At 37.0% G+C, this 25,638-nt stretch overlaps 1 protein-coding gene across 2 annotated transcripts in view; it reads left to right on the top strand.

Annotated features, from left to right (window-relative positions):
- The window catches only part of TRAK2 (trafficking kinesin protein 2), a 67,261-nt gene extending 42,420 nt beyond the window's left edge, over nucleotides 1-24,841 (top strand). For both annotated transcript variants that reach the window (XM_081815341.1, XM_081815342.1), the window contains 13 exons: nucleotides 234-310; nucleotides 1,794-1,910; nucleotides 2,918-3,127; nucleotides 4,012-4,090; nucleotides 6,203-6,333; nucleotides 6,781-6,855; nucleotides 8,588-8,725; nucleotides 11,461-11,540; nucleotides 11,841-12,044; nucleotides 13,912-14,210; nucleotides 15,544-15,792; nucleotides 17,804-17,909; nucleotides 20,875-24,841. In XM_081815341.1, the coding sequence (XP_081671467.1) occupies nucleotides 234-310; nucleotides 1,794-1,910; nucleotides 2,918-3,127; nucleotides 4,012-4,090; nucleotides 6,203-6,333; nucleotides 6,781-6,855; nucleotides 8,588-8,725; nucleotides 11,461-11,540; nucleotides 11,841-12,044; nucleotides 13,912-14,210; nucleotides 15,544-15,792; nucleotides 17,804-17,909; nucleotides 20,875-21,553 (2,444 nt within the window). In that variant the 3' untranslated portion in view covers nucleotides 21,554-24,841. The remainder of the gene's footprint in view (nucleotides 1-233; nucleotides 311-1,793; nucleotides 1,911-2,917; nucleotides 3,128-4,011; nucleotides 4,091-6,202; nucleotides 6,334-6,780; nucleotides 6,856-8,587; nucleotides 8,726-11,460; nucleotides 11,541-11,840; nucleotides 12,045-13,911; nucleotides 14,211-15,543; nucleotides 15,793-17,803; nucleotides 17,910-20,874) is intronic.
- Nucleotides 24,842-25,638: the final 797 nt, after the last annotated feature.

The raw sequence follows: 25,638 nt of genomic DNA on the forward strand, positions 1-25,638 counted from the left end.
TGCCTTATGATCATTTGATAACTTTCTTAATTCATTGTATGATGTACATTTTTATAATAATTGGTCCATTTCTTGGGTGTCTAATATATAAACATTTCTTTTCTTCTTTCACATTTATTTTTATTCTCCTGAATGGCATTTCGTAAAAGCCTGGGTTTGTTGTTGTTATCTTTCAACTCTTATGAATATTTAAAACTTTAAATACTATAAACAGTTGTTTTTAACTGTCTTAGTTCTAGGCACAGACAGGGTGGAGCAGATGACCAAAACTTACAATGATATCGACATGGTTACACACCTCCTGGCAGAGGTAAGAATATATCTTTTCTTTCTCCAGGACTAAAACTTGACAGCCATTTAAAATCTATCAAGTTTGCAGATCAAATGAAAAACAGTGATGTCTTTGTTCTGGGTTATTTTGTATAAGGTTGTTATAAGTGGACCGGCATACCAACTGGCATTCCAAAATAGAATGGCTCCTGAAGTTTATTGTTAGGAAGTTGCAGAGGGTTTAATTTTTGTTGTTGTTGTTATAATGGTGCTAGCTTCCCTATCCTAGAAAAGCTATGTTAAAAAAAGAAAAGTGTTGTTTTGTTTTGTTTAATAAATCCTTGCTGTTACCCTGGAGCAGACTTACCCATTCAAGAAGCAGCTCCATTGCAAATCAATACCAGCGGTTTGCAGCATCTTCCTTTCTTTACTTTCGGTTTGGACTATTATTTCAGCTCAGTTTGTCCATGACATTTTTAATATGTGCAGTGTATCTCTTCCAGTTGGCATTCTTAGAGGTGTCTCCTTATACGTCAACTTCAGTTGATGTTATAGAAACTGTCTTTCTCTTTGAAGTACCCTTCTCCCCTCTCCCCACAGCTCCCTAGAATGATGTTGTGTATGCCACTTAGCCTATATTGAAAATGAGGAGAGTGGGCCTTGAAAATTTGGAGATAATTCATCTACCTGTTTTCATATGTAAGGATAGAAGCTTAATTTTATTTACAGTGATTAATATAAGTGGAATCCATGCTTGTATATAAGGCAGCTAGATGTATATTGACAGTTTTCATCCTACAGAATACAATCCTCACCACCACCACATAGGTGGGATTCCTACATGCTTGCTAAGTATCACCATCTACGTAGGAGTAACTCTTGCTTTGCTTGGCTTTCCTATAGGCCTCCCTGCATCATTACCACTGACTTCTTTAGACTCCTTTACGCTTTAGCAGAACCTGTAGCCTCAAAACTTCTAGTCTTCTATCTCCTCTTTTATCTCATATTATCATTTTTGCAGCAATTGACAGTAGGGCTCTTGATTATGCTTTCCTTTAAGCCTCTGGCTCTGAATACATAGAAACTTTGCCTTAATTGGAACTGTTTTCAACACACTTACTTTATCATTACCATGCATAATAGGCAAATGCATGCAACAAATATTTGTTGGGCTTTCACTGTGTGCCAGGCCCTATCTTCGTTTTTTAAAGACCCTGCTGATTTTTTAATTCCCCCAAATCATAAGTTTAAAGGTTGGGTTGTTTGATTCAATTAATAGGGTGATCAAAAAATCTCACTTGAAAAGAAATACCCCCTGTATAACTATGGTGGCCATCCATTTGACCAACATATATTAAACACCACCCGTGTGTCAGGCCCTGTGTTTATTTGTGATATCTGAATATTAAAATGAATCTTGATGCTTTCTAGGACATTGCTTTTGAATTTAGGGAAACTGAAGAATTTCTAAACTACCATTTAATTTTGTTTGTTCTCAAAAGATGTGTTTGGTATTTTAACAGAGAGATCGTGATCTGGAGCTAGCTGCTCGAATTGGACAAGCTCTCTTAAAACGGAACCATGTCTTGTCTGAGCAGAATGAAGCCCTGGAGGAGCAACTGGGACAAGCCTTTGATCAAGTAAGTCTTTGATCAAGTATTTGTAGCATGAAATAATTACTTCTTGGGCAATGAAGAAATTTTTCTGGGTGCCCCTGAAGTGTTAACAATAGGTAGGTAAATAACACCAGCACATGTTGACTTTGTTGGCAGCCATTGAACTAACCAGTAGAGAAATGAAATGTTATTGTACAGAGGAGTGCTCATGGGACTCCACCTTAGTCGGTATAAAAGCCTATGTTCAGGATCTACCAAACATAAGGCACCCTGCTTAGATTCTAACGCTTTTTCTTCATCCCTTTATGTAGACTTTCTGTGTGATCTTATCTTAAATTTATTTTGAAAAAATAACCCTAAATTATAGATACCCAAATGAGGTATCTTTATTCAAAAACCCAAACAGAAGGAAAAGGTAAAGAAATTTATTTCATGCAATAAATATTTTTTAGTGAGAACTGATTTATTATTAACTTGAATGGTTGCATTTCAAACTTCCTGTAATTTGTTATTATCTGGTTTCATTTATATTTTATAAATGCATTATGTTTAATAACATTTGAACCTTTGCGTTGGAAATATTTATTTTCTAAAACTAAAGTTAGGAAGTCATGCAGAGTTATACTTAAAAGCTTAAAAGTATAAGCCTTTATTTAGGATGAGACTTTGAAGGAGGGGTCTATTCTGACACTTTGAAGGTTCTTCAGTTTTGTTTTGTTTTTAAGTGTGAATGTATCATTATCTTATGTTAAATTTTCTTCCTACATTCCTATTATATAGAATATAAGAATTGGCTTTTCACCTAGTACAGAAAAAGCTATATTGGTTGAGTTAACGCTCTAACATTATATCTTAGGAAGTATCTGAAGTTTGTTATTCTCTTTTTAAAACTTTAGTCAGTAAAATCTAGCAACTGATTTTATGATTTTATTTTATGGTAAGAAACAATTGCTCCACGAATTAAAAGCAGTATTACATGGAAATAATGCAAAAGAAAGACCATCTTATAAATCAAGCCATTTGATGTGCAGGTTAATCAACTGCAGCATGAGCTGTCCAAGAAAGATGAATTACTTCGAATTGTCTCTATTGCTTCTGAAGAGAGTGAAACTGACTCCAGTTGTTCTACACCTCTCCGGTTCAATGAGTCCTTTAGCTTATCTCAAGGTTTGCTGCAGTTGGACATGCTGCAAGAAAAACTCAAGGAACTGGAAGAGGAGAATATGGCTCTTCGATCCAAGGTACATTCCCACTTTCCCACTAATTCCCACTTTCCTTTACCTTAAAGGTCATAGATTCAGGTCCATGTAGCATTGAGGTAAAATAGGACATAAGTAAGGATTTGCTATTGACATTCCAATTAGGGGGTGACAGCCAAGGCATGTGTATTTGCCTTTCATTGTCACTTAGATCCCATTCATTGACAAGTAGATAATAGCAAGCTGATAGATGAAATAGAGTAAACCACAGCATGGAATATATATCTGAGGGAGTTTACACAAACAACTAAATAATTACAACTGTGATAAGAACTACGTTGGAAGGGGCGCCTGGGTGGCTCAGTCGTTAAGCGTCTGCCTTCGGCTCAGGTCATGATCCCAGGGTCCTGGGATCGAGTCCCGCATCGGGCTCCCTGCTAGGCGGGGAGCCTGCTTCTCCCTCTGCCTCTGCCTCTCTCTCTCTCTGACTTTCATGAATAAATAAATAAAACATTTAAAAAAAAAAAAAAAAAAAGAACTACGTTGGAAAATTACAGGGTTTCCTGAACTTGTATAATGGGGGGTGGGGGCGGGGGATCAAAGTCCTACTTAAGTAAGTGACATTTTACCTGAGGCTAGGGATTAGCGAGGCAGAAAAGTATGTGGGACGGGAGGCACCAGGGGGATGAGTAGGCTTGTGCAAAGGCCCAGAGAGGAATGAGGGGGAGATGTTTGTCATATCCTGTCCCATATCTTTATTTTAGATAAAGCTTTTTGGATTTTATTTTTCCTTTTTAACTGGTGAACTTTCACCTTCAAATGAGAATCAAAGGTTTTTTAAGTTAATACTGTAAAGTCATTGGAAGATATTCCAATTCCTAGAAAAAAAAAAAATCAGTAAAACTAAACTTTTTTTTTTCTCAAAGGCTTGTCACATAAAGACAGAAACTATTACCTATGAAGAGAAGGAACAACAGCTTGTCAATGACTGTGTTAAAGAACTTCGTATGTATTAACACATTTTATTTTATAGTTCTTGGGCAATGCTGTGGTGGTCTATCACCCAACTCAGAAATTAAATCAATGGTTTCAGTAGAGGCATCTCAAGAAACAATTTTATTTATTTATTTATTTTAAAGATTTTATTTATTTATTTGACAGAGAGAGAGACAGCGAGATAGGAAACACAAGCAAGGGGAAGAGGCAGGCAGAGGGAGAAGCAGACTCCCCGCGGAGCAGGAAGCCCAATGTGGGGCTCGATCCGAGGACTCTGGGATCATGACCCGAGCCGAAGGCAGATGCCCAATGACTGAGCCACCCAGGTGCCCCACAAGAAACAATTTTAAGGGCACCTGAGTGGCTCAGTCGTTAAACGTCTGCCTTCGGCTCAGGTCATGATCCCAGAGTTCTGGGATCGAGTCCCGCATCGGGCTCCCTGCTCAGTGGGAAGCCTGCTTCTCCCTCTCCCACTGCCCCTGCTTGTGTTCCTGCTCTCGCTGTCTCTGTCTCTGTCAAATAAATAAATAAAATCTTTAAAAAAAAAAAATTTTAGGGCGCCTGGGTGGCTCAGTCGGTTAAGCGACTGCCTTCGGCTCAGGTCATGATCCTGGAGTCCCTGGATCGAGTCCCGCATCGGGCTCCCTGCTCAGCGGGGAGTCTGCTTCTCCCTCTGCCCTCTTCCCTCTCGTGCTGTCTGTCTCTCATTCTCTCTCTCTCAAATAAATAAATAAAATCTTAAAAAAAAAAAAAATTTTAAATAGTTACTGAAAATCTTGGAATATCACATTGAGCCCACAACTCTAGACAAAACATCATATGTACTTTTAATAAATATCTTTATTTCAAATTGCCATCATCATTAAAGAAAGACCTAGACTTCTATCAGTTATAGCATGTTAGAGTGAAAGGAACTGAAGCTTTCATTTTGTCAATAAGGAAATAGTCCTGTAGACAATATAGAGAATGTGATTTGCCAAAGTTGGAAAACTGATAAGTGGCAGAGCCAGGGCTTAAATAATGGCATAAAACTTTACATTCATTGAGTATTTATTAAGTACCAACTATGTGTCTATAACAGGATGTATTTTGGTATGATATTGTTAATTAAAAATATTTTTAAAAATAAATAAGCTAGAAAAAGGCTTTACTAGAGAAAGATACCTAATTTCTCTATAAATATATAACCTTTTATGTTGAAAGAGAAGATATGAAACATCATGCCAGTTCATCTGGGCTGTGGGCCTCAGAATGTGATAGCTTAGAATAACAATGTTAGAGAACCAGAAAGAATGTCAATTGAATCTTCTTCATCAGAACTCCATCATGCACCTCTTATACCTTAAAAAACAAAAGAGGAAATGACTTGCCCAAGAGCTTAGATCCCAGCCTCCTGCCTCCTTATTGCCATCCTTTGAAATATTATAGACCTTCTGTGAATTTTAAAATAGTTTTATATAACACTGAGAAATAGTTTTGCCACTTGTGTTTGATGTCAGAGTTTTTATATGCAAGATTTCCTTTCTCCGTGGAATTCTAAAGGTTCTATTTTATGTGCATGTAAGAATGCTAGGCTCTAGGGATTGCTTCTGAGGCCTTGCTCAGTTTGCTAGGGATCCTGGAAAGTCTCTCTTGTACAAAAGCATCTCATAGCTTTAACAGATTGTGACTGTTTCATTTGGAAATGTTCCTTTGTTAGATTTGTTAAGTTTAATTTTCGTTGCTTGTGGGAAATTACTGATGTCCTTGAAGAGTTCTCAAAGACATAAATGAAATGATGTCTTGGTACTTGGAAGCATACATAATTCACCTATCTCTTTCCAGCCTTCTTGTCCTTCATAAAGAAAAAGATTGAGGCAAAACTTTTAGCTTGCTTGCCTTTACGAGTCACCTCTTTTCGTTTCATTGCCTCCTATTCAATTCTCAGCATTAGCTTATTTCAGAAGAACCTTTATTTTCTTCTACTCAATTATCTGGGTTTATTTTTTAAATTTATGTTACAAATCTATTTGTGATATAGTCCAGTGCTTGTTACAAAATAGGATTTAGCCTACAGGACATAGTTTGCCAACCCCTACCCTACATTTATATTAATTTTTAAATTTCTCTTTTGTTTCCCAGGTGAAACAAATGCTCAGATGTCCAGAATGACTGAAGAATTATCTGGGAAGAGTGATGAACTGATTCGGTACCAAGAAGAGATCTCCTCTCTCTTGTCTCAAATTGTAGATCTTCAGCACAAAGTTAAAGAAGTAGGTTCATTCATTCATTCAACAGATGTTTGTTAAGCCCTGGCCTAGTACATGCACTCTGCTAGATGCTAGATACATTAAGCAAAGTAAACATGCTCCCTACCCCTTTACAGTGCTTTAGTCTGACGACTGGTATAGCCCTTCTCAGTCACGAAATATATGAATAACTTCTTTCAAGTTACTATTTCTCTCTTTCAAGTGGGGTTAGATTTTCCTTAGAAAACTGTGATGTGGATTAGTGACTCATGCTCATTGACCTCTGAACACCTTAATTAAGATTTTGTATTCTGCGCATTTTATTGCTCTTATTTGGCTTTTGAAAGGTTAGCTTTTTATAGGCCTCTGGACCTTACGCCTGAGAGACACTCTTAAGATATCTTTAAAAAAGGGAGAGTAGCCCATATTTTATATGGGAAGGCTCATTTTTCTTTTTTAATATGTTGTTAGCATGTAATTGAGAAGGAGGAACTGAGACTTCACCTACAAGCTTCCAAAGATGCCCAAAGACAGCTGACAATGGAGGTAATCAAATCTTCCTTTATCTTGTGTAATATGGGGGGGGGGAAATTAATAGTTTCTTTCATTTTCATGACTAAGAATGATTAAAGGTGATTGCCAGATTTTAAATAACAACAAAAGAGTAAGATTAAATTATGAGATCTAAGAAGTAAAGCAATTTAAAGATTCTGTCCCTAAAATTAATAACATGAAAACATCTTTCTTGATTAATAGAGAAAACCTTGTCTTTTGTAAGATTCTTTAGGAATATGTGACCCTTTTACCAGTCTACCTTAACCCAACAGTTTTTAAAATAATTTCTATAATAAGTGTTTTTACAGATATGTCAGGAGAAACACCAAAAATCTTTTACTTTTTATCTATAAAAATTCTGTGTATTAGATATAATTTAGTGGTCCCCTAGCATACACTAAGAATCACCTGGCAAAATGAGTTATAAATGAAATTCCCAAGCACCATCGCCAAAAGTTTCCGATAGAGTAGTTCTACAGTAAGGGTTTAGAATCTGCATGATCCAGTCCACATACCGCACTTGAAGAAATTTTTGAAGTTAAAATGTACTCTGAAAAGGGTGCCTGGGTGGTTCAGTCGGTTGAGCGTCTGCCTTTGGCTCAGGTCATGATTCCAGGGTCCTGGGATCCAGCCCCACATAAGGCTCCCTGCTCGGCGGGGAATCTGCTTCTCCCTCTGCCTCTGACCCTCCCCAATGCTTGTGCTCCCTCTCTCTCTCAAATAAATAAATAAAATAAAATCTTTAAAAAAAGAATGTACTCTGAAAATTATATACTCTTTTACCATGCTTGTGTACCTAACTATAAAGAAGATTCTGAAACAAGGGTGGAGAAACTACTTGTTTGGGATGATTGAGGACCCTGGCAACATATATAGTACTTTGTAGACTTGATCTTGTCATTTACAGACTTCAGAGTGACATTTAAAAATATGCACATCTAGGGCGCCTGGGTGGCTCAGTCGTTAAGTGTCTGCCTTCCGCTCAGGTCATGATCCCAGGGTCCTGGGATCGAGTCCCACATCGGGCTCCCTGCTCGGCGGGAAGCCTGCTTCTCCCTCTCCCACTCCCCCTGCTTGTGTTCCTGCTCTCGCTATCTCTCTCTCTCTCTCAAATAAATAAAATCTTAAAAAAAAATAAAATAAAAATATGCACATCTAACATTATGCTAAACCTAACTTGACCCATAGCTATTATTCTTCCTCTATAAGTTTTTTGTTAAGATTTTATTTATTTGAGAGAGAGAGGGAGCACGAGCAGGGGGAGGGGCAGGGGGCAGGGGGAGTGGGAGAAGCAGACTCCCTGCTGAGCAGGGAGCCCAACGTGGGACTTAATCCCAGGACCCCCAGATCCTGACCTGAGTCAAAAGCAGACGCTTAACTGACTGAGCCACCCAGGTGGCCCCCTCTATAAGTTTATTTTAAGGATATGAAACATTAAATATTGAATTAACGGTTATGGTTATTTCAGCTACATTTCATATTTTTAGGAAATCATGTTTATGATAGCCAAAACATCCCTAATTCTGGTGACTTGAAATATACACACACACACACACATATACTCTCCTTGCTTAGTTTGTTTTAGAGCTTTTCTATTGAAATTATATTCATAAAGTTATCTAGCCCTCTGGATAAAATTAATACTTATCCAAATGAGGTTTATTTTCCCCATTGTCATGTTGAGAATGTGATGAAGTACACTAATTATCATCCTTTTTTTCAGCTGCATGAGTTACAAGACAGGAATATGGAGTGTCTGGGAATGTTACATGAATCCCAAGAAGAAATAAAGGAACTTCGAAGTAGGTCTGGCCCTGCTGCTCATCTTTACTTCTCACAGTCATATGGAGCTTTTTCTGGGGTGAGTTTTTCCTGGGAAATATGTTACTTGTTTAAGAAAACTTGCTTAAGATTAGATTGTTCTGAGAGTGATATGGTTTCTGGTGGTATAAAGTATCTTGAGAAGAGATAATGTGGTTTGTCCTTGTTTCTGGAATTCATATATTGATTTACATATTTACATCTATCTTAGTACTCTTATTTATTACAGCCTTTCTTCTAACAGACAACCTTCCAGGTTTATTGTAATATATGAGATGAACCCTAAGGAAATTAGGTTTAGGTCTGTGTACCATAGAGCTACTTAAATTTGTGTCATCCTTACCCTAGGCTACATGCTACTTATTCAAATAGAACTCTGAACATCTAAAACTTCGTTTCAACAGATCTTGAGTTTCTTGGTATATTTAATTTCAGTTAGAGTGTAAGTGCCATGAGGGCAGGATTCATGTTTGTTTAATTCATCAATATATAGTATTAAATTAATGAAAACTTGTGAGTTCATGCCAAAATTTGTAATATTGGTTCAAAGAATTATTTTAACAATCTAGTTCATAAATAGTTATAAGCAATACTGTGAAGTTTTTTAAAAAACAAACTATAAATTATAATAGATTTTTTTGAAGAATATGGGAGCAGGATTTTTGTTTTTTAACTTTTTATTTTGAAATAATTTTAAACTGAGACTAACATTGCAACAAAAGTACAAAAACTCTCATATATCCTTCATCTAGATTCCTCAGTTTTTAACATTTTACTACATTTGGCGTATCGTTCTCTTATTTTTTTTCTGGACCATTTCACAGTAAGTTACAGATACACTCGATTAACTGTGTATCTACTAAAAATAAGGACACTCTCCTATGTAACCACACTACAACCATCAAAGTCAGGAAATTGTCATTGATATACAATACTACCATCTCATCCACAGAGCCCATTTAAATTTTGCCAGTGATCCCAACAATGTCCTTTGAAAGATATGTTGTATTTGCTTGTTTCAACTGGAATAGTTCTTCTATCTCTGCTTGCCTTTCATGACCTTTGTAGAATGTCCTCAGTTTGGGTTTATCTGATATTTCCTCATGATTAAATTCAGGCAATGTATTTTTGGCAGAAATAATGCCATGTTCTTCTCGGTACACTGTAATAGGAGGCTCACATTGTCTATTTATCTCATTACTGATGATGTTAATGAATTTTGACCACTAGGTTAACGTAGTATCTGCCAACTTTTCCCACTCTAAAGTTAATCAATGCTAATTGATAGTTAATCAAATTAATGTTACAAATTAACTTTACAATGATGAAAATTGGTAGATGCTACCTTAGCCAAGTGGTCAAAGTTACTCTTTGTGGGAAAATACTATACTTTGAGACTATTTAATTATCCTGTTTTTCTCAGCAAATATTTATCCACTAGTTTTAACATGCAGTGATGGTTCATATCTGACTCAGTCATTACTATGATGATTGTCAAATGGTGATTTTCTAATTCCATCATTTTTTTGACATTTATTAATTGACAGTCTTTTGTCAGAGCCATTCTGTGTCATTCATTCATTCATTCATTCATTCATTCATTGGGTCAGGGAGGCATAGAATCTTAAGCAGACTACACACCCAGCATGGAGCCCGACACAGGGCTCGATCTCACAACCCTGAGATCATGACCTGAGCCGAAATCAAGAGTCAGACACTCAACCAACTGAGCCACCAAGGTGCCCCATTTCTGCCTCCTTTATTTATTCATTTGTTCATTTAGTTATGTCCGTATGGACTCTTAGACTCCTATTTTAGTGAGTGGATTATAATCTATTATTACTATTTTTGATTATGATACTTAAATTGTTCCAGATATGGCCAGTGGGATCTCCTTAAAACTCATCTTGCCTTTTCCTGTCCCAGTCCTGGAATCAGCCATTTCTCCAGGGAGGTCTGGTTAGTTTTAATGAGGAATGATACTTAGAATTCAAGATCTGAGTCCTGTATATCCATTGCCACTAGAGCATCATTACGTCGAGGCCCTCTCAGCAGATAGAGCTAGGAAATATATGTGCGTTCATACATACACCCATTCAAACACATCAGTATCTGTGTTTCCATCCATATTTGTGTTCATATATATACATATATATGTATTTATATATGTATATACGTACATGTATTTATGTATGTGTATATATATATATAAAACATGAGTTCACACCAGTATCTCCAGTTCTAGTCATTGTCAGCTCAGCTTCACTGAGCATGGCAGCCATGCTAGTTGAATCCTCATCTCTGACCAGGGAAAGGGGAAACTTGCTTATTTTTCCTTTAATGATTTTTCTACATTATAAAAGCTATACATGTTTATTATAGAAAAGTTAGAAATTAAACAAAACAAAAAGAAATTGTGAAACACCATCAAATCCTGACCTCCAGAGAATCATTATTGGCATCTTGGTTTATAGCCTTTCAGACCTTTTGTTTTTTGTGTCTCCATATGTAATATTTTCTATTTATCATGTTGGTTTTTTCCACTGTTCTCCTGTAAAAATACATCATGAAAAAGAAGTTGGTTCTTGTTAAAAGTTATATTTCCAAAATGTCTCTTTTTTCCTTGCGTTTTGGCCTGTGACTATTTTCTTGTGTTTTATTCCAACACCAAAGTATTGGCTTCTGGAGACTCTGTTAATTAATTTAAGGATAATTCATTTCTCCTAACAGACTTCTTACATAATCATTATAGGAATCTCAAACTCTTTTTCTTAGGAATCTCTGGCAGCTGAGATTGAGGGGACCATGCGTAAAAAGTTGAGTTTGGATGAGGAATCTTCTCTCTTTAAGCAAAAGTAAGTACAGATCACATGTGTTATTACCCAAGCATTAGGATGGAATTAAAAGGAAGCCACAGTCCTAAGTGATAGGTATTTTGAGATTCAGTTGCAAATCTGCTTAGTATTCAGTGTTTTTTTCATGGTGCTTACATTTGTAAGAGTACTCTCTTGTTCTGAAGTTTATTTTCTAATAATTTCTCCTAAAGTTTAGAGGCTAGTCAAGGTGGCTTTATTTTTAATGAATTGCATATACATGTCTCTTCTAAAGCACTCCAGTGTAGGCAGTGGCAATAATGAATGCTTCTCTTTTGACAGAGCCCAACAAAAACGGGTATTTGATACTGTCAAAGTTGCCAATGACACGCGGGGCCGCTCCAACCCATTCCCAGCTCTGCTACCCATTCCAGGGTCCAACCGTTCAAGTGTCATCATGACAGCAAAACCTTTTGAGTCTGGTTTACAACAAACAGAGGACAAAACACTCCTGAGTCAGCAGAGCAACTCAGAAGAGGTTTCAGAGTAAGAAACGTAGATCATGGCACTGATTCTATAATTTTTATGGCATTGACATACCAGATTCACATACCTATATTCCAGCATTGTTCTGTGCTATTCCAAGGAGGTTCTGGAACTGTCAGTTTTCATTCAGTAACAATGCCCTATAGCATTATTTGTAAGACAGATCATTGACTTCATAAAAGTTTTTAGAATGAGAGGGCTACATTTAATTAAGTATATTCAAAGTGGAACTTGCATTGAACTATAAAATTCTTTACTACTTTCTTCTTTAGTATGGCAAAGTTTGAGTCTAAATCTTCATGTTCTAAGTCAGATTTGTTTGACTCTGTTCGGTCATTGGCAGTTGTGCATAGCATCAGATGACACTTTCTTATAACCCATGCTCATAATCTCAACTGTTTTGGTGCCTTTAGGATAAATGATAAGCTTGAATACCTATGGAGGAAAAGTAGCTTGCTCTTAACTTCCTATTTGTTTAAACTTAGATTTTTTTCCAGTTTTCATTAATTCATCTTACTGAATTACATATATATAACTAGAGTTAAATAGAATCCCTGGAAAGTCGGCAGAAGACTTTTGAAAGGTAGATGTTTGGCATCTGAGAGAAATTTTTCCTAATGCAGAAATCTATCCTAGAACATACCAAATACCCAGTAAGTATTAGCTGTTATCAGTAGTAGATGGGGTAGTATTCTTACCATTAGTGAACGCTAATTGTGGACTAGGAGCTTAAGTCTTAGTTAATTAATCCTGTCAACAACAACCCTGTAGGGTAGGTACTATATCTTTTCAATTTATAGTTGAGGGAAGTGAGGCTTAAATCGTTTTGTAACTTGCCCATGGTCACTTCATAGGAGGGTATTGGTCACATTTCTGTAAACTACAGGTTTGGTCCATGGATGCAATTTGTTTGGTTCAAAAATAAAAATATTTGTGTTGCCAAAAAAAGGAAGAAACCAAGAAAGAAAAAGATCCATCACCCTGGGTTTTCTTTTGTCTTTCAGTTTGTACCTACAGTAGCTTTATGTGTCAATACTATGTCATTGTACACAATTAACTTAGGAGAAGATCAACAAACATCTTTGTGAATTCACATCTAGTAGCCAGGAGCAACTACAGCTTGGCTTGCTACTCTTTCTTTTGATATCAATTGTAAGAAACCTCTAATTTCAAAAATACTCAAAACTGAACAAATGTGTTCACAGAACTATGAGGATGTAGTATTTACAAATCTTGGGTTTTTTTTAAATGTTCTACAATATTCAAAGAGGATTCAATGGCCCAAAGCAAATTTTTTCACATTTTAATATTTTTGAAATTATTAATGGCATATCATAGTTTAATGGGTAGCATTTTTTTCTCTCTGAGTAGTGCATAAAATAAAATAATAGCACCTCTTGTAATCAGTGGTATTATAGATTCAATGCAATATGATAAAGTTTACTTTTCTGGCTACCTAAACTAACTTTATAGATAGTCATATCTGTAGTTTCATAAATTAAGTGACTACACTTATCATGGTGAGCATTGAGTAATATTTACAATTGTCAAATCAGTATATTATATACCTGAAACTAATATAACATTGTATGTTAATTATACTTCAGTATAAAAATTAAATGAAATAGAAAAGTTAGTAAACATAAAATAAGTATATTTTTGCTTGTCTGAAGTTGCTTGAAATGATCTGTAAAAAAGGATGTATTAGTGATTTTGGTTTATTATTATTTCTGTATTCTTGATATCTAAGGAAAAAAACACTATGATTTTAAGATCAGTCTCTTGAACATTCACCATTGTAGAAAAGAGAAGTCTAGATTGTGCTTATCACCTTTACAGATCTAGTCAGTGAGTGATTTTCCCACAGGAACGTTCAGAAGGTGGGTCAACCAGGACCCTCTGGAGATAGTGATTTGGCTACAGCACTGCATCGCCTTAGTCTGCGGCGACAGAACTACTTAAGTGAGAAGCAATTCTTTGCTGAAGAATGGGAGCGGAAGATCCAGGTTCTGGCTGACCAGAAAGAAGGGGTTAGTGGCTGTGGCACCCCCACGGAGAGCCTTGCCTCTCTCTGCACTGACCAGTCGGAGATCACAGACCTCAGCAGTGCCAGTTGCCTTCGAGGTTTTATGCCTGAAAAATTACAGATTGTCAAGCCCCTTGAAGGTAATAAATAAGTAAGGGCCATTCTTAAGCCACGTTGCTTATTAGCCTTTCCTTTCCTGGAATTGAACTTTGTATTGTAATTATAAGAGGACTATGTGCAGGAGATACCTTTATTACCCCTAAACCACATTTGTGGGACAGTCCATTATGGTACTTACTTTGTGGAAAAAGAATGAAGAGATCTGCTTTCTCCAAGTCATCAGCCATCAGAATTTTTTTCATATAAATGTGAGGGAGGAGGAACATCCTTTCTTGTCCTTAGCTAAGATATATCATTGACAGCAGTTTTTATGGTAAAATAAATGGGATATGATAAATAAATAAAAATAATATAGATGTAATACGTCATCTCTACCTTCCTTTTCAAAAAAGAGTCCTTTACCCAGGAAGTGTCATTTACTTAGAGATATGTGTGTCTGGGTTGGTGGTTTTTTGTTGTTTTTTTTTTTTTTCCTGTTTTGATAATTTCCTTTCAGTTTCTGTTCCCTCTGAGGATAGAACTTGAATTCAAAATAAATTTGTTTTAGGGAATATTGATTACCTTCAAATGATTCTATTATTATCATAAAGGAATCTGCATTAGACAAAATTTTGAGTAGGTAATCTATAAGGACCCTTCAAACTCAGGGATGCTATAAGTTAGTTTCATTCATTAATGATCAGTGCAGTTATTTGTCAGAGTTGCCCACTCTAGGGTGAAATGTCTATAGTGACATAATTAGACATTGCAGGAGCAGGCACTTGGATGGTCATTCACCGGGGTTCTTAGGCCGGAACCACGGGGATATATCCTCCTTTTAGCATCTCCTTCACTTTTGTACTCTCCCTGGAGAGCCTGGGGAACGGAGAGTCATGAGCAGGGTGGGGAAGAACACAAAAAAACAAAACAAAACACTGAAATTCAGGTGTCTTTCGATCTAGAAGCCTGGCTTTTCACTTCGAAGTTCGTAAGTAAGGAAGTTTTGATTTTTGTCACCTGGGGAAATACAGCCCCACCTCCAGGGTGCATGTCTTCCTTCTCCTCACTGCCTCAGCATCCTAGTTCCCATTAAGGGTGTTGTCTTGGCTTTTTCACTGCTGCTTTAGATGTCTTTTTAAACTTTACTTTGAAACAGAAAGATTATTGCTCATACCTTTAGCATCTTGTCAGTCTTCCAGAGAACTTTATATAAATTTTACCAAAATATTAAGACTAAATAAGTAGTTTTATTATTATCCTTACTTTTTTACACATATAATTTTAGCCTCTGTTTCAAGATTGAATATTTGTGGGAAATTTAAAACGTGCCTTATGGGGTTTTGTTTTGTTTTGTTTTTGGTCTTTCACATTCAGGATCACAAACTTTGCACCACTGGCAGCAGCTTGCTCAACCAAATTTAGGAACCATTCTTGACCCACGACCAGGTGTCATCACTAAAGGCTTTACCCAGTTGCCCAAGGATGCCATCTATCACCTCTCAGATTTAGAAGAGGATGAAGAGGAAGGTATCACTTTTCAAGTGGAACAGAAACCTTCAGTATCCAAGCCAGTAACAGGAATCTTCCTTCCAGCCATTACTTCAGCTAGTGGTCCAGTTACAGGTAAGCACAGTGCTTGGTGGGGTATGGTCCAGTAATTCTGCATTCTGACTTACAGGATGGCCACTTGACCACCTCCACTTAAATCTAACTCGAATGCACTCAGTCTTGAAGAAAAGAAAGATCTATAATGACAGTGGCCTTTCTCATTCTTCCCACCTCTTAGCCAGCCTGTGTAAGAGAAAGATCAATTCAGTCAGTGGTTCATAAGCCTTTTGGGCTCAGGATTTCTTTATACCCTTAAAAATCATTGAGAATTCCAGACAGCTTGTCTTTGTGGGTTGTATCTATTGATATTTACCATATTAGAAATCAAAACTGAGAAATAATCAAAATATTTATTAACTCATTTAAAAATAATAATTACATGTTAACACAAATAATATGTTTTATGAAAAATAGCTATTTTCTTTAAGTAGTGAGAAGAATAGTTTTGTTTTACAGTTTTACAAGTCTCTAATTTATGGCTTAAAAGAAGATGGCTGGATTTTCATACAGCTTCTACATTCGGTCTGTTATAGTATGTTGCTTTGTTTAAAGAGTATGAAGAAAATGCAGGCTCACACAGAGGTATAGTTGTAAAAGGAGAGAGTATTTTAATAGCCTCTTCAGGTATTTGTGGATAATTCTTTGATATTACACCAAAACTTGGTGAGTGGTAGTTTCTTTAAGCTTTATAAAAGCAATATGGAATCCAAAAACCTATCAGTGAACTTTTCATACTTAGTTACAAAATCTGTTGATCTTTCCTACACTTTGAATGCATCTTTTACCCATCATGCATTGGTCATTTGGAAAATATTGCTTCACTGAGTTATGCAGATCTTCCAAATGTTAACATATTTCATTATATAATATATTAAAATTACATTAATATCACCACGTATCTCATCAGATAAATCTTTTTAGTATTAGGAAGCTTTAAAGCTCACAAAGGTGGATATGAGTTCTCCAAAACTCTCATTTTCACTTGAAGGTAAAATTTTGTCACTGACAGCAATCCTGTAAGCTGTTTTTGTTGAAGAAATAGGCTCACTACCTTCATTTCCAAGAAAATTTCTGCCAGATAGCCAAGTCTGAATAAATGAAGTTAGTTGTTCTTTCAAGTAAAAAATGGTGTTCCTTGAAAAAATTTCAACTCAACTGCCCATATGCTTTTCCTTTAGATAACCATTGTATCTTGGTATGCAGCAGAGTGCTTAATGCCCACTTCCCACTTAGTCACACAGAATATTAAGGTAGTCACACATTATAATATTAAGCTGCTGCCAGTGGTGCAAAGTTTGTGATCCTGAATGTGAAAGACCAAAAACAAAACAAAACCCCATAAGGCACGTTTTAAATTTCCCACAAATATTCAATCTTGAAACAGAGGCTAAAATTAACAAGACTGTCCTCACTTGTTTTTTTGTGGGGTTTTTTTTGTGGTCAGGAATCTGGCTTTTTTTTTTACTATTGCAGGTGGGCAGCAGTGAAGAATATTAGCATAGCTTGTATAGCTTGGTGCCGTTGCCTTGATTTGTGCTAAGGAGTCAGCAGTTTTGCTCAGCATTGCTTTTGCTCCGATAGTGCAAACGCCAACCCAGTCAGAAAGGCAAATAACATCTTAGCATTGCTGTGAATGTAGTTTTGACCTGTGACCTGTGGATTCCCACAAGGTCTGCAAACCACACTTTGAGAACTGTTGAAGTAGATAGTTTGGCTAGAAAGACTGAATGACTAGATCTTGTTGGGGGCAGGCCAGGGGGGAGGGGAGATTTTCAGAATATGTTTTTCTCTTATTTCTAACCTATTTTTAATCCTTTTGGATTACAGTTTTAAAGTATTGAAGGATTCAGCTATATACCAGCCAGTTGATACTAACACAATATTTATGTATATTTCATTTCCAAATTTGGTGATTTTTGTACAAAAGACCCTTTACTAATGCTTAATTAATAAATAGTGATGAATGTTTTACATTATTAACCTAATCTTTCAATTTTGTTTGATTCCATTAAAATCTCTACTTCAGTTGCAACCTCAAACCCAGGCAAGTGTCTGTCATGCACAAACTCGACATTCACCTTCACCACCTGTAGGATATTGCATCCTTCTGATATCACTCAGGTTACCCCCAGGTAAGGGGTCTGGGCAATGTGAGGCCTAAAACTTATTTCCTTAACTATGTTTTCATGAATTTATTTTAAAAATTACTTTCATTTTAACTCCCAGAATTTTAATTAATGTTCTGTGATCATTTGTCTTTAGGATATTTTCACATTGTGTCTTCTCCTTTGATCATTATAACTCTTTGAAGTTGGCAGGGCAAGTGAGTATGTATTGTGTAAGTGAAAAACTGAGGCATAGACAGTTTAGGTAACTGGTCCAAAGGCAGAGAGGTAGCAAATGACCCAGCTGCAACTATACCCAGAGTAAGCTAAACTGCAAGATTTGAGGGATCAGTCCTCAACACAAGACTGTCCTCACTTGTTTTTTTGTGGGTTTTTTTTTTAAGATTTTATTTATTTATTTGTCAGAGAGAAAGAGAGAACGCACAGGCAGGGGGAGCAGCAGGCTCCCCGCTGAGCAAGGAGCCCAATGCGGGGCTCGATCCCAGGACCCTGAGATCATGACCAGAGCCAAAAGCGGGTGCTTAACCAGCAGAACCACCCAGGTGTCCCACTTGCAAGTTCTGCAAGTTCAGGATGTTCCCAAAACCACTCTCTGGTGTGATAATTTGCTAGAAAGATTCACAGAACTCACTGAAAGCCATTAGGCTCATGGTTGCTGTTTATTACAGGGAATGACTACAGGTTAAAATTAGTCAAAGAAAGAAACATAGGTCAAAGTCTGGGAGAGTTCCATGTGAAAAGTTTTCCTTGTCCTTAGGATTCATTGATTTCCTAACATCAATGTGTGATAGTACATGCAGAGTATTACCAACTAGGAAAGCTCATGCAAGCCTCAGTATCCAGATTTTTTATTGAGGTTTCAGTGCATAGTAATGATTAATTGATTGATCGATTGCCCACATAGTTGAGCTCACCTCCAGGTCCACTGACCTAAAGCCCCCACCCTAAATCACATGGTTGTTCTCTCTGGCATGGCTAACTCCCACCCTAAAACTATTGGGGGTGGCCAGCTCACCCCATGATCTAGTATGGCCAGCCTTCATCCCAAACAAAGACACATGTATCAGACACGGCATAGATTACCTCCCAGAAGCTGAGGGCAAAGGCCAGAACCCTCTGGGCAAAGCCAAATTATTTACTATACAGGCTACAACATGCATATTCTAACACCTAGTTGAGGGATCTTATTAAGCCATATTGCTGCTATTTCTGTCCTACCGATTCCCGAAAGAATCTAAGGTGGTTTTCAAAGGTACGTACAACACTGCGATAATGTTAACTAGGAATAGTGAAGAAAAATGAAGCGTAGAGGAATGAAGAGTAAGGATATAAAATGGATAGAAGAATAAAACTAGTATACAAATTATAACATAAAGTCTTATATACTTGCTACTGTGAACCATGTATTTGAGTCTTAACTTTCTAGCTGCCAGTGTGGAAGGAAATAAGATTATGATTCACAACGTATGTGTAAGAGCAAATCATTTATTTAGGGAAGCATTGGGTTTCACCCAATAAAGATCTTAGTAAAGTCTGTAATGAACAGGCATAGCTGCAATTTTTCCACATTGTTCTTATGTCAACAAGACAATAAGTTTTATAAAATTGGTCCTTGAGAGGACTCTCAATACAAGTTGATACCATATGAAGTATACAGTTTGGGAAAGGACAGTCAGTTCTACAGTAAAGTAGGAACAGGGAGGTGGGAAACTGGGAGTATAGTCTATAGACTACATCAAATTAGAGGGTCTTAGTTGGATTTGTTTAACCACAGAGTCAAACTTGTTTGTTTTTTTCATACCAGTTGGTGCTTTAGAAAGTTTATTTATTATTGAATTATTAGTTCTAATAATAACTTTGTTCATAATCATTAAAAAATTTTGTTATCTTGATATACTGAGTATTTTGTGTTAAAGTGAAAGTTTATCTATTAAATACTGGTAACATTTGCTCAAGGGAGGGAAATTGGCTAAAGATGTCCCTTCTCTGCTCTATCACCATTTCCCTAAGTACATGATTTCTTAGCGTTTTTTTGTTTGTTTGTTTCTAACAAAACACAGAATAATAGTTGTCAAAGCTTTTAATTATTTTTTTTTTAAGATTTTATTTATTTGACATAGAGAGACAGCGAGAGAGGGAACAAAAGTAGGGAGAGTGGGAGAGGAAGAAGCAGGCTTTCCGCTGAGCAGGGAACCCGATGTGGGGCTCGATCCCAGGACCCTGAGATCATGACCTGAGCTGAAGGCAGACGCTTAACAACTGAGCCACTTAGGCGCCCCTTTTAATTATTTTTATTTTCCCAGAAACACATGTTTGAAGTCAAGGTTAAGAAAAATTTGTTTCATGGGTATCCTTATACTACTATTGTTTGGAATTAACATTTTTGAAAATAGAAATTTTAACAATTTCAACTTTTATGAGTTTTTAGTAATATAAAATTGAAAGATTAAAAAGAAAACAATTTCTCCTTAGAAGAACATCTTAGGTTTAATATAAAAGATTGTATGGTCTAAAAAAGTTGGAGAATTATTTACTCATGGATTATTGTTTCTGGTGTATTTCACTTTATGGAATGAATATATAAAAATAAAAATTTCTGGTTACTTTCTGTAATATTTTATTTTCTTTGATTTCTGTCATAAAATTTATTCATATTCCCAAAGACACATATTTTGAGTTATAATTTAAGAATAAAATTATCTGAGAGTAAACTTTCTCATATCCTTTGAGAAGAAGTATGTTTCAATGAGTTAGTGACTTAGTTACAAATTACAAATAATTAACCAGTCACTGAAGTAACATCAAAATTCTTATTGCTCAAATCTTTCCAAAGAGTACAGTTACTGATGTATAGCCTGTTGTTCTATATTTACTACGGATAACTAATGTAAATGCTGACTTGGAAATTACTTTTTATTTTTAAACACTCTCTCCTGCTCTTTCTTTCTTTCTTTTTTTTTTTCCCCCAAAGCTCTGGGTTCCCTTCGTTATCCTGTGGAAGTAGTGGTAACAGTTCATCAAACACAGCGGTGAATTCTCCTGCTATGTCCTATAGACTCAGCATTGGTGAATCTGTTACCAACCGACGAGATTCCACTATCACCTTCAGTAGCACCATGAGCTTGGCCAAACTTCTGCAAGAGCGGGGCATTTCTGCTAAAGTGTATCACAGCCCAGTTTCAGAGAGCCCCCTCCTCCAGCCTATCCCTAAAGCCCTGGCTATTCCTTCTACACCACCAAATTCACCATCTCACTCACCTTGCCCTTCTCCTTTGCCCTTTGAGCCTCGAGTTCATCTCTCTGAAAATTTTTTGGCCTCCCGACCAGCTGAAACATTCCTCCAGGAGATGTATGGTTTGAGACCTACCCGGAACCCTCCTGATGTTGGCCAGTTGAAGATGAACTTAGTGGACAGGCTGAAGAGACTGGGGATAGCCAGAGTGATCAAGACCCCTGATGCACAGGAAAATGGAAGAAGCCAAGAGGCAGAAATTGGTCTTCCAAGACCAGACTCTGCTGTTTATTTAAATTCAGGTAGCAATTTATTGAGTGGATTGAGGAGGAATCAGAGCCTTCCAGTCATGATGGGTAGCTTGGGCACCCCAGTTTGCACAACTTCACCGAAAATGGATATCCTGAAGGAAGACTGAAGTTCAGCAGTTAACTGACCTCTTCAACAAATTAGCACATGAAGGATAGATTTGCACTGATACATGTAGTCTGATCTGACTGAGAGACAAGGAATGTTGCAGATGGGTTGTGAATGTGGAAAGGGGAAAATGGAACAATGGAAACAGAATTGGGACGAGGCCCTAATGAATGAGGTCTAATAAATTGAAAGTATAAATGAATGGGTCATGAGTGTTTGGAGCAGAAAAGGAAGAAAAGTTTAATATACTTCAGTTGGATGTTCCTATCTTGAGAATAAAAAGTGACTGGACAATAAATTCAGTAATATCAAAATATACCAGTTATACTGAACTTGCTAGCACATTTACTTCTAGTAAGCAAAAGCAGCAAGAACCCAGCTTAGGAGATGGGAAGAGAAAGGGAGCAGCTTTGATCATTGCCTATGAAAAGCTGAACTGCAGGGTTGCTGGGCTAAGCCCCATCTGTTACTGAGGCTTTTATGTTTTACCCTGTTACGGTCTGCTTAAATTACATATCCATCAAATGGTATGTACACAGCAGTAGCAAACAAGGAATTTTATCTTTTTCATAAAATCAGAGTAGTGGAAACTCCCTTTTGCTTTCTGTTTTCAAGCCTTTGAGCCACTGGGAGCCCAAACACCACCCACATTCCTTTTGTATTTGTGATTAATAAAAGTTCATTTTTAAATTTGTATCTTTATACAATACCTCCAAAAAACCAATATGAATTGGGGGGTAGGAAGGATTTACTTAAGAAGGAAAATATGGGTAAGTTGGAACCAAGGAAACTTGTTTTCAGAATATTTCCTTTAGATAAGGACAGTGACCAAGGCATATGAACACAATTACATGTCTTTCAAATTTCCTTGGAGGCTGGAAGGAGTTAAACCAGAAGTGCAATCAATAGGAATTAGGGAATGTTATGTATTTATGTCTGTATGTTTTTTGTAAGGAAAGTTACTTGCAACTAAACTTTTTCCAAAGTGCTATGCATATTTTTCAGTGAAGATGAGATGTATTTGCACAAAAATTCTCAGGCATATTAAATTATTATAAGCTAAAGTAAAACCCAGGTACTTGCTTTGAGATTGTGGTTTTTTTAAATGTAAAATTAAAACACATCTGTCTTTTTCTTGATATCTGTAGAATTCGAGAATGAACATTTTTAATGGGAAAGTCAAAGCTTTTGCTTTTTTTCCTGGGATTCCTTTTTTTTTTTTTTTTCTTTACAAATTCTGTGAAATGGCAAAGTTTACTCATGGATTAGGTTTCAGCATTCAGCAGTGTGACGCAAGGCTGTGAATTGGGAAGAAACGGATCTGTTTCGCTGAGTGTTGCTGATCAAGGTCTGTTCATCAGATGACATGGCTTTCTCTACACAGTACAGTTCAGAAAAAAATACCGTTATATGAAAGGCATGATGGAGAAGAAATGAGGGAGGGGGCTAATTATTTTGTTTTTGAAAATGGAAGGCATATTGATTGATCTTTTTGGAGCTTAATTTGCAAATGTTTTGCTCGTTTCTTCTGACTTAACTGAAAGGCAGTTTTCTGAAGAATTCTTGATGAGAGTTTTGCTCCTTTGGTTCCCATTGATGCACCTATTCTCATGCCTGAAGAGGTTCCTTCCTTTCCCCTCTTGAGGTGCCTCTCCTACCTGAAGAAGCTATGTGCTCAAAAGGGTAGAAGAACCAACCTGCATGCAGTAGTAAGAATGTGTGAGTTTACCATGCTTTTTAGAAGCTTAATAAAACTTTTCTAAATTTCTTAAAAACAAAAAGTGAAAGTGTCCTCTCCCCTTCTGTCAGTCATGCTGAGGTTATAACATGTTCAGAAAGGATTCCAGCGGGTCCATAAGTGAATGTAAGTGTCCCTGAATGTGGTAGGCACTAACCAGAAGAATTCCTTGTTTAAAGATGTTTAAATTTCCGGAATATTCCAATTTGCTATTTTAAAAAAATAGTATTTGAGTTTCTACTTCCTAAAGTGACTCTGGGGTGCTTATTTTAGCCAATTCTTAAAGCTTTTTATTTATTCTCTAAGAAAGTAGTCTTCCTGTTGCCAGTGTCCAAGAAACATCAGGAAGTAGGAAAATGTAGGGCCAAAGAGTAGTACAAAGTGTTAAATTATCAGATTTGTGTATCTTATATAAATAGCTGTAAACTAAGCTAGATTTTGGAGTATTCTGTATAATTAGCATACTTTTTTTTATAACTGATGCTAAAATGATCATTCTGGAGGCAGGGTGAGGGCATGCATATTCACAGCCAAATAAGCACATCTAATTAAAAGAGACCCAGACTTAAGTTTTTGAAAATTGGACTGATGTTACTGTTCTGCCGGAAACATGATGATTGTATATTGGCACATGCTTGTCTCTAGAAATGAATCTGTTTGAAATTGGGGTTTGCTGTTTTTAAGATTCCGCCTAAAATCATTTTTGGTACAGCCTGAGAATCTCTATTATAACAAAGCTGTGCAAAGTACAGTAAGAAGACCTGGAGCCTTGTAGGAAGTTTCTCTTCAGCTTATCTGTTATGCTTTAGTCCTGTCACATTTTAGTTTTTCAGTATCAACTGTGTATGTACTTTCATGCCACTATAGGATACTCTAATCTTTTTTTTCTCCTTCAGGAAGGTTCTCAGTGATTATACCTCAGGTATTTCTGAGTATCCTACTATCTATAGGAGGGATACCTTTGTGAGCTCAGAATGAAAAGTTTTCCTGAATTATGATGATCCCAAATCTTATGTAAATGGCCTTAGGCTTGGGTCTTAGGGAGAACTTAATGACCATCGTTAGAGTAGTTTTTTAAAAGATTTTATACTTTATGTCCTTGACTCGACATGAATGAACAGACTTTGGCAAAGGGAGGAAATAAAGAGACAGCTCATGACTAGAGCTTATTCTCTAGAAAAGGTGTATTTTATACAGTATTCAAAGTCTGTTCTTTTGTTCTGACCATTCTAGTACATAATTAGTACTTGTTGGTTACTCACATTGACTTTAGACATCTGGAACGAGAGCTCTCAAGTGTTTAATGGTCCACTCGTTTGATGTCAGATGCCCACAGGCCTGTACTCCAAGTGTCACGCCGCAGTGTCTACACCCGGGTGGCTGCATTGCAGAACACAGCTGCCGAGGGGTGGTGGTTCAGTGCCCTCTGGGGCCACCAGGGAAATACTGTTGTTGGATATCTAGGGCTTGGCTTTGTCAAACAGCTCTTTGTGCACCTACCTTTGCTTTGTCAAATGTAAATCAGTTAATAAACATGAGTATCTTCTTAAATTTTTATTTGTCTTTCTGTGTTTTTGTCCCACTTCTTCTCACAGATTATCCTGCATTGAGTCTTTCCTTTCCATTATGTTGGTTTTGGTAGAGAAAACAACCTCTCTTTGCCAAACGAATACAAAACAAACCAACAGTAGTCATAAGTATTAAACAGATCTTACTGTATTTTCTGAGATATATTTTTCAAAACAGAGGGGATGGAGTGTCTATATTTGCCATATTGTTTCCTTAGCAAAATAACAGCCGCAAAAAGTCATCGCAGATCTTTAATTTGGGAAGACTGAGAAAATGTGAAGCAATTTTTTTCCTAAACTCCACAATTTACTGTTGATGCTCTTAGCTATTTAGAAACTGTTTTCGGCAGACAGTCTCCCCTTTGGTGTCCTGCCCGCTACTCCCTTGTGGTGTAGTCAATAAACTTCTATCTCTTTTGTTCTGCCTTGGGTGAATTCTTTTACCACCCACACCGCTGGCCCCTACCCAACTGGAGCACCCCATACTTGGTGTCCTGTATGGGGAACTCTGCTGGCCTGGGACTCTTCCCAGATTCTCCAGGAATTTCTTGGAACTTTCCCTCAGTGGACCTACTCTAGTAGTCCTTGGGAAACTGAGGATCCAAAGCCCCAGGGGGAATCCACCAGACCGCCCTTGCCCGAAAGGGTGAGGGATTTTTCCCTCTTGCCCTTCAGAGGGACTCTTCCCTCCCTCTCCTTTCTCTTTTCAGCCCCTTGGCGCCCTAACCCTAGTACTCCTCAGACAACTGAAGATCTCTGGCCAGGGCAACTCCCTGATGT

This window comes from Leptonychotes weddellii, chromosome 3, assembly GCF_054177405.1.
Source record: "Leptonychotes weddellii isolate Sample4059 chromosome 3, ASM5417740v2, whole genome shotgun sequence".
Lineage (NCBI taxonomy): Eukaryota > Metazoa > Chordata > Mammalia > Carnivora > Phocidae > Leptonychotes > Leptonychotes weddellii.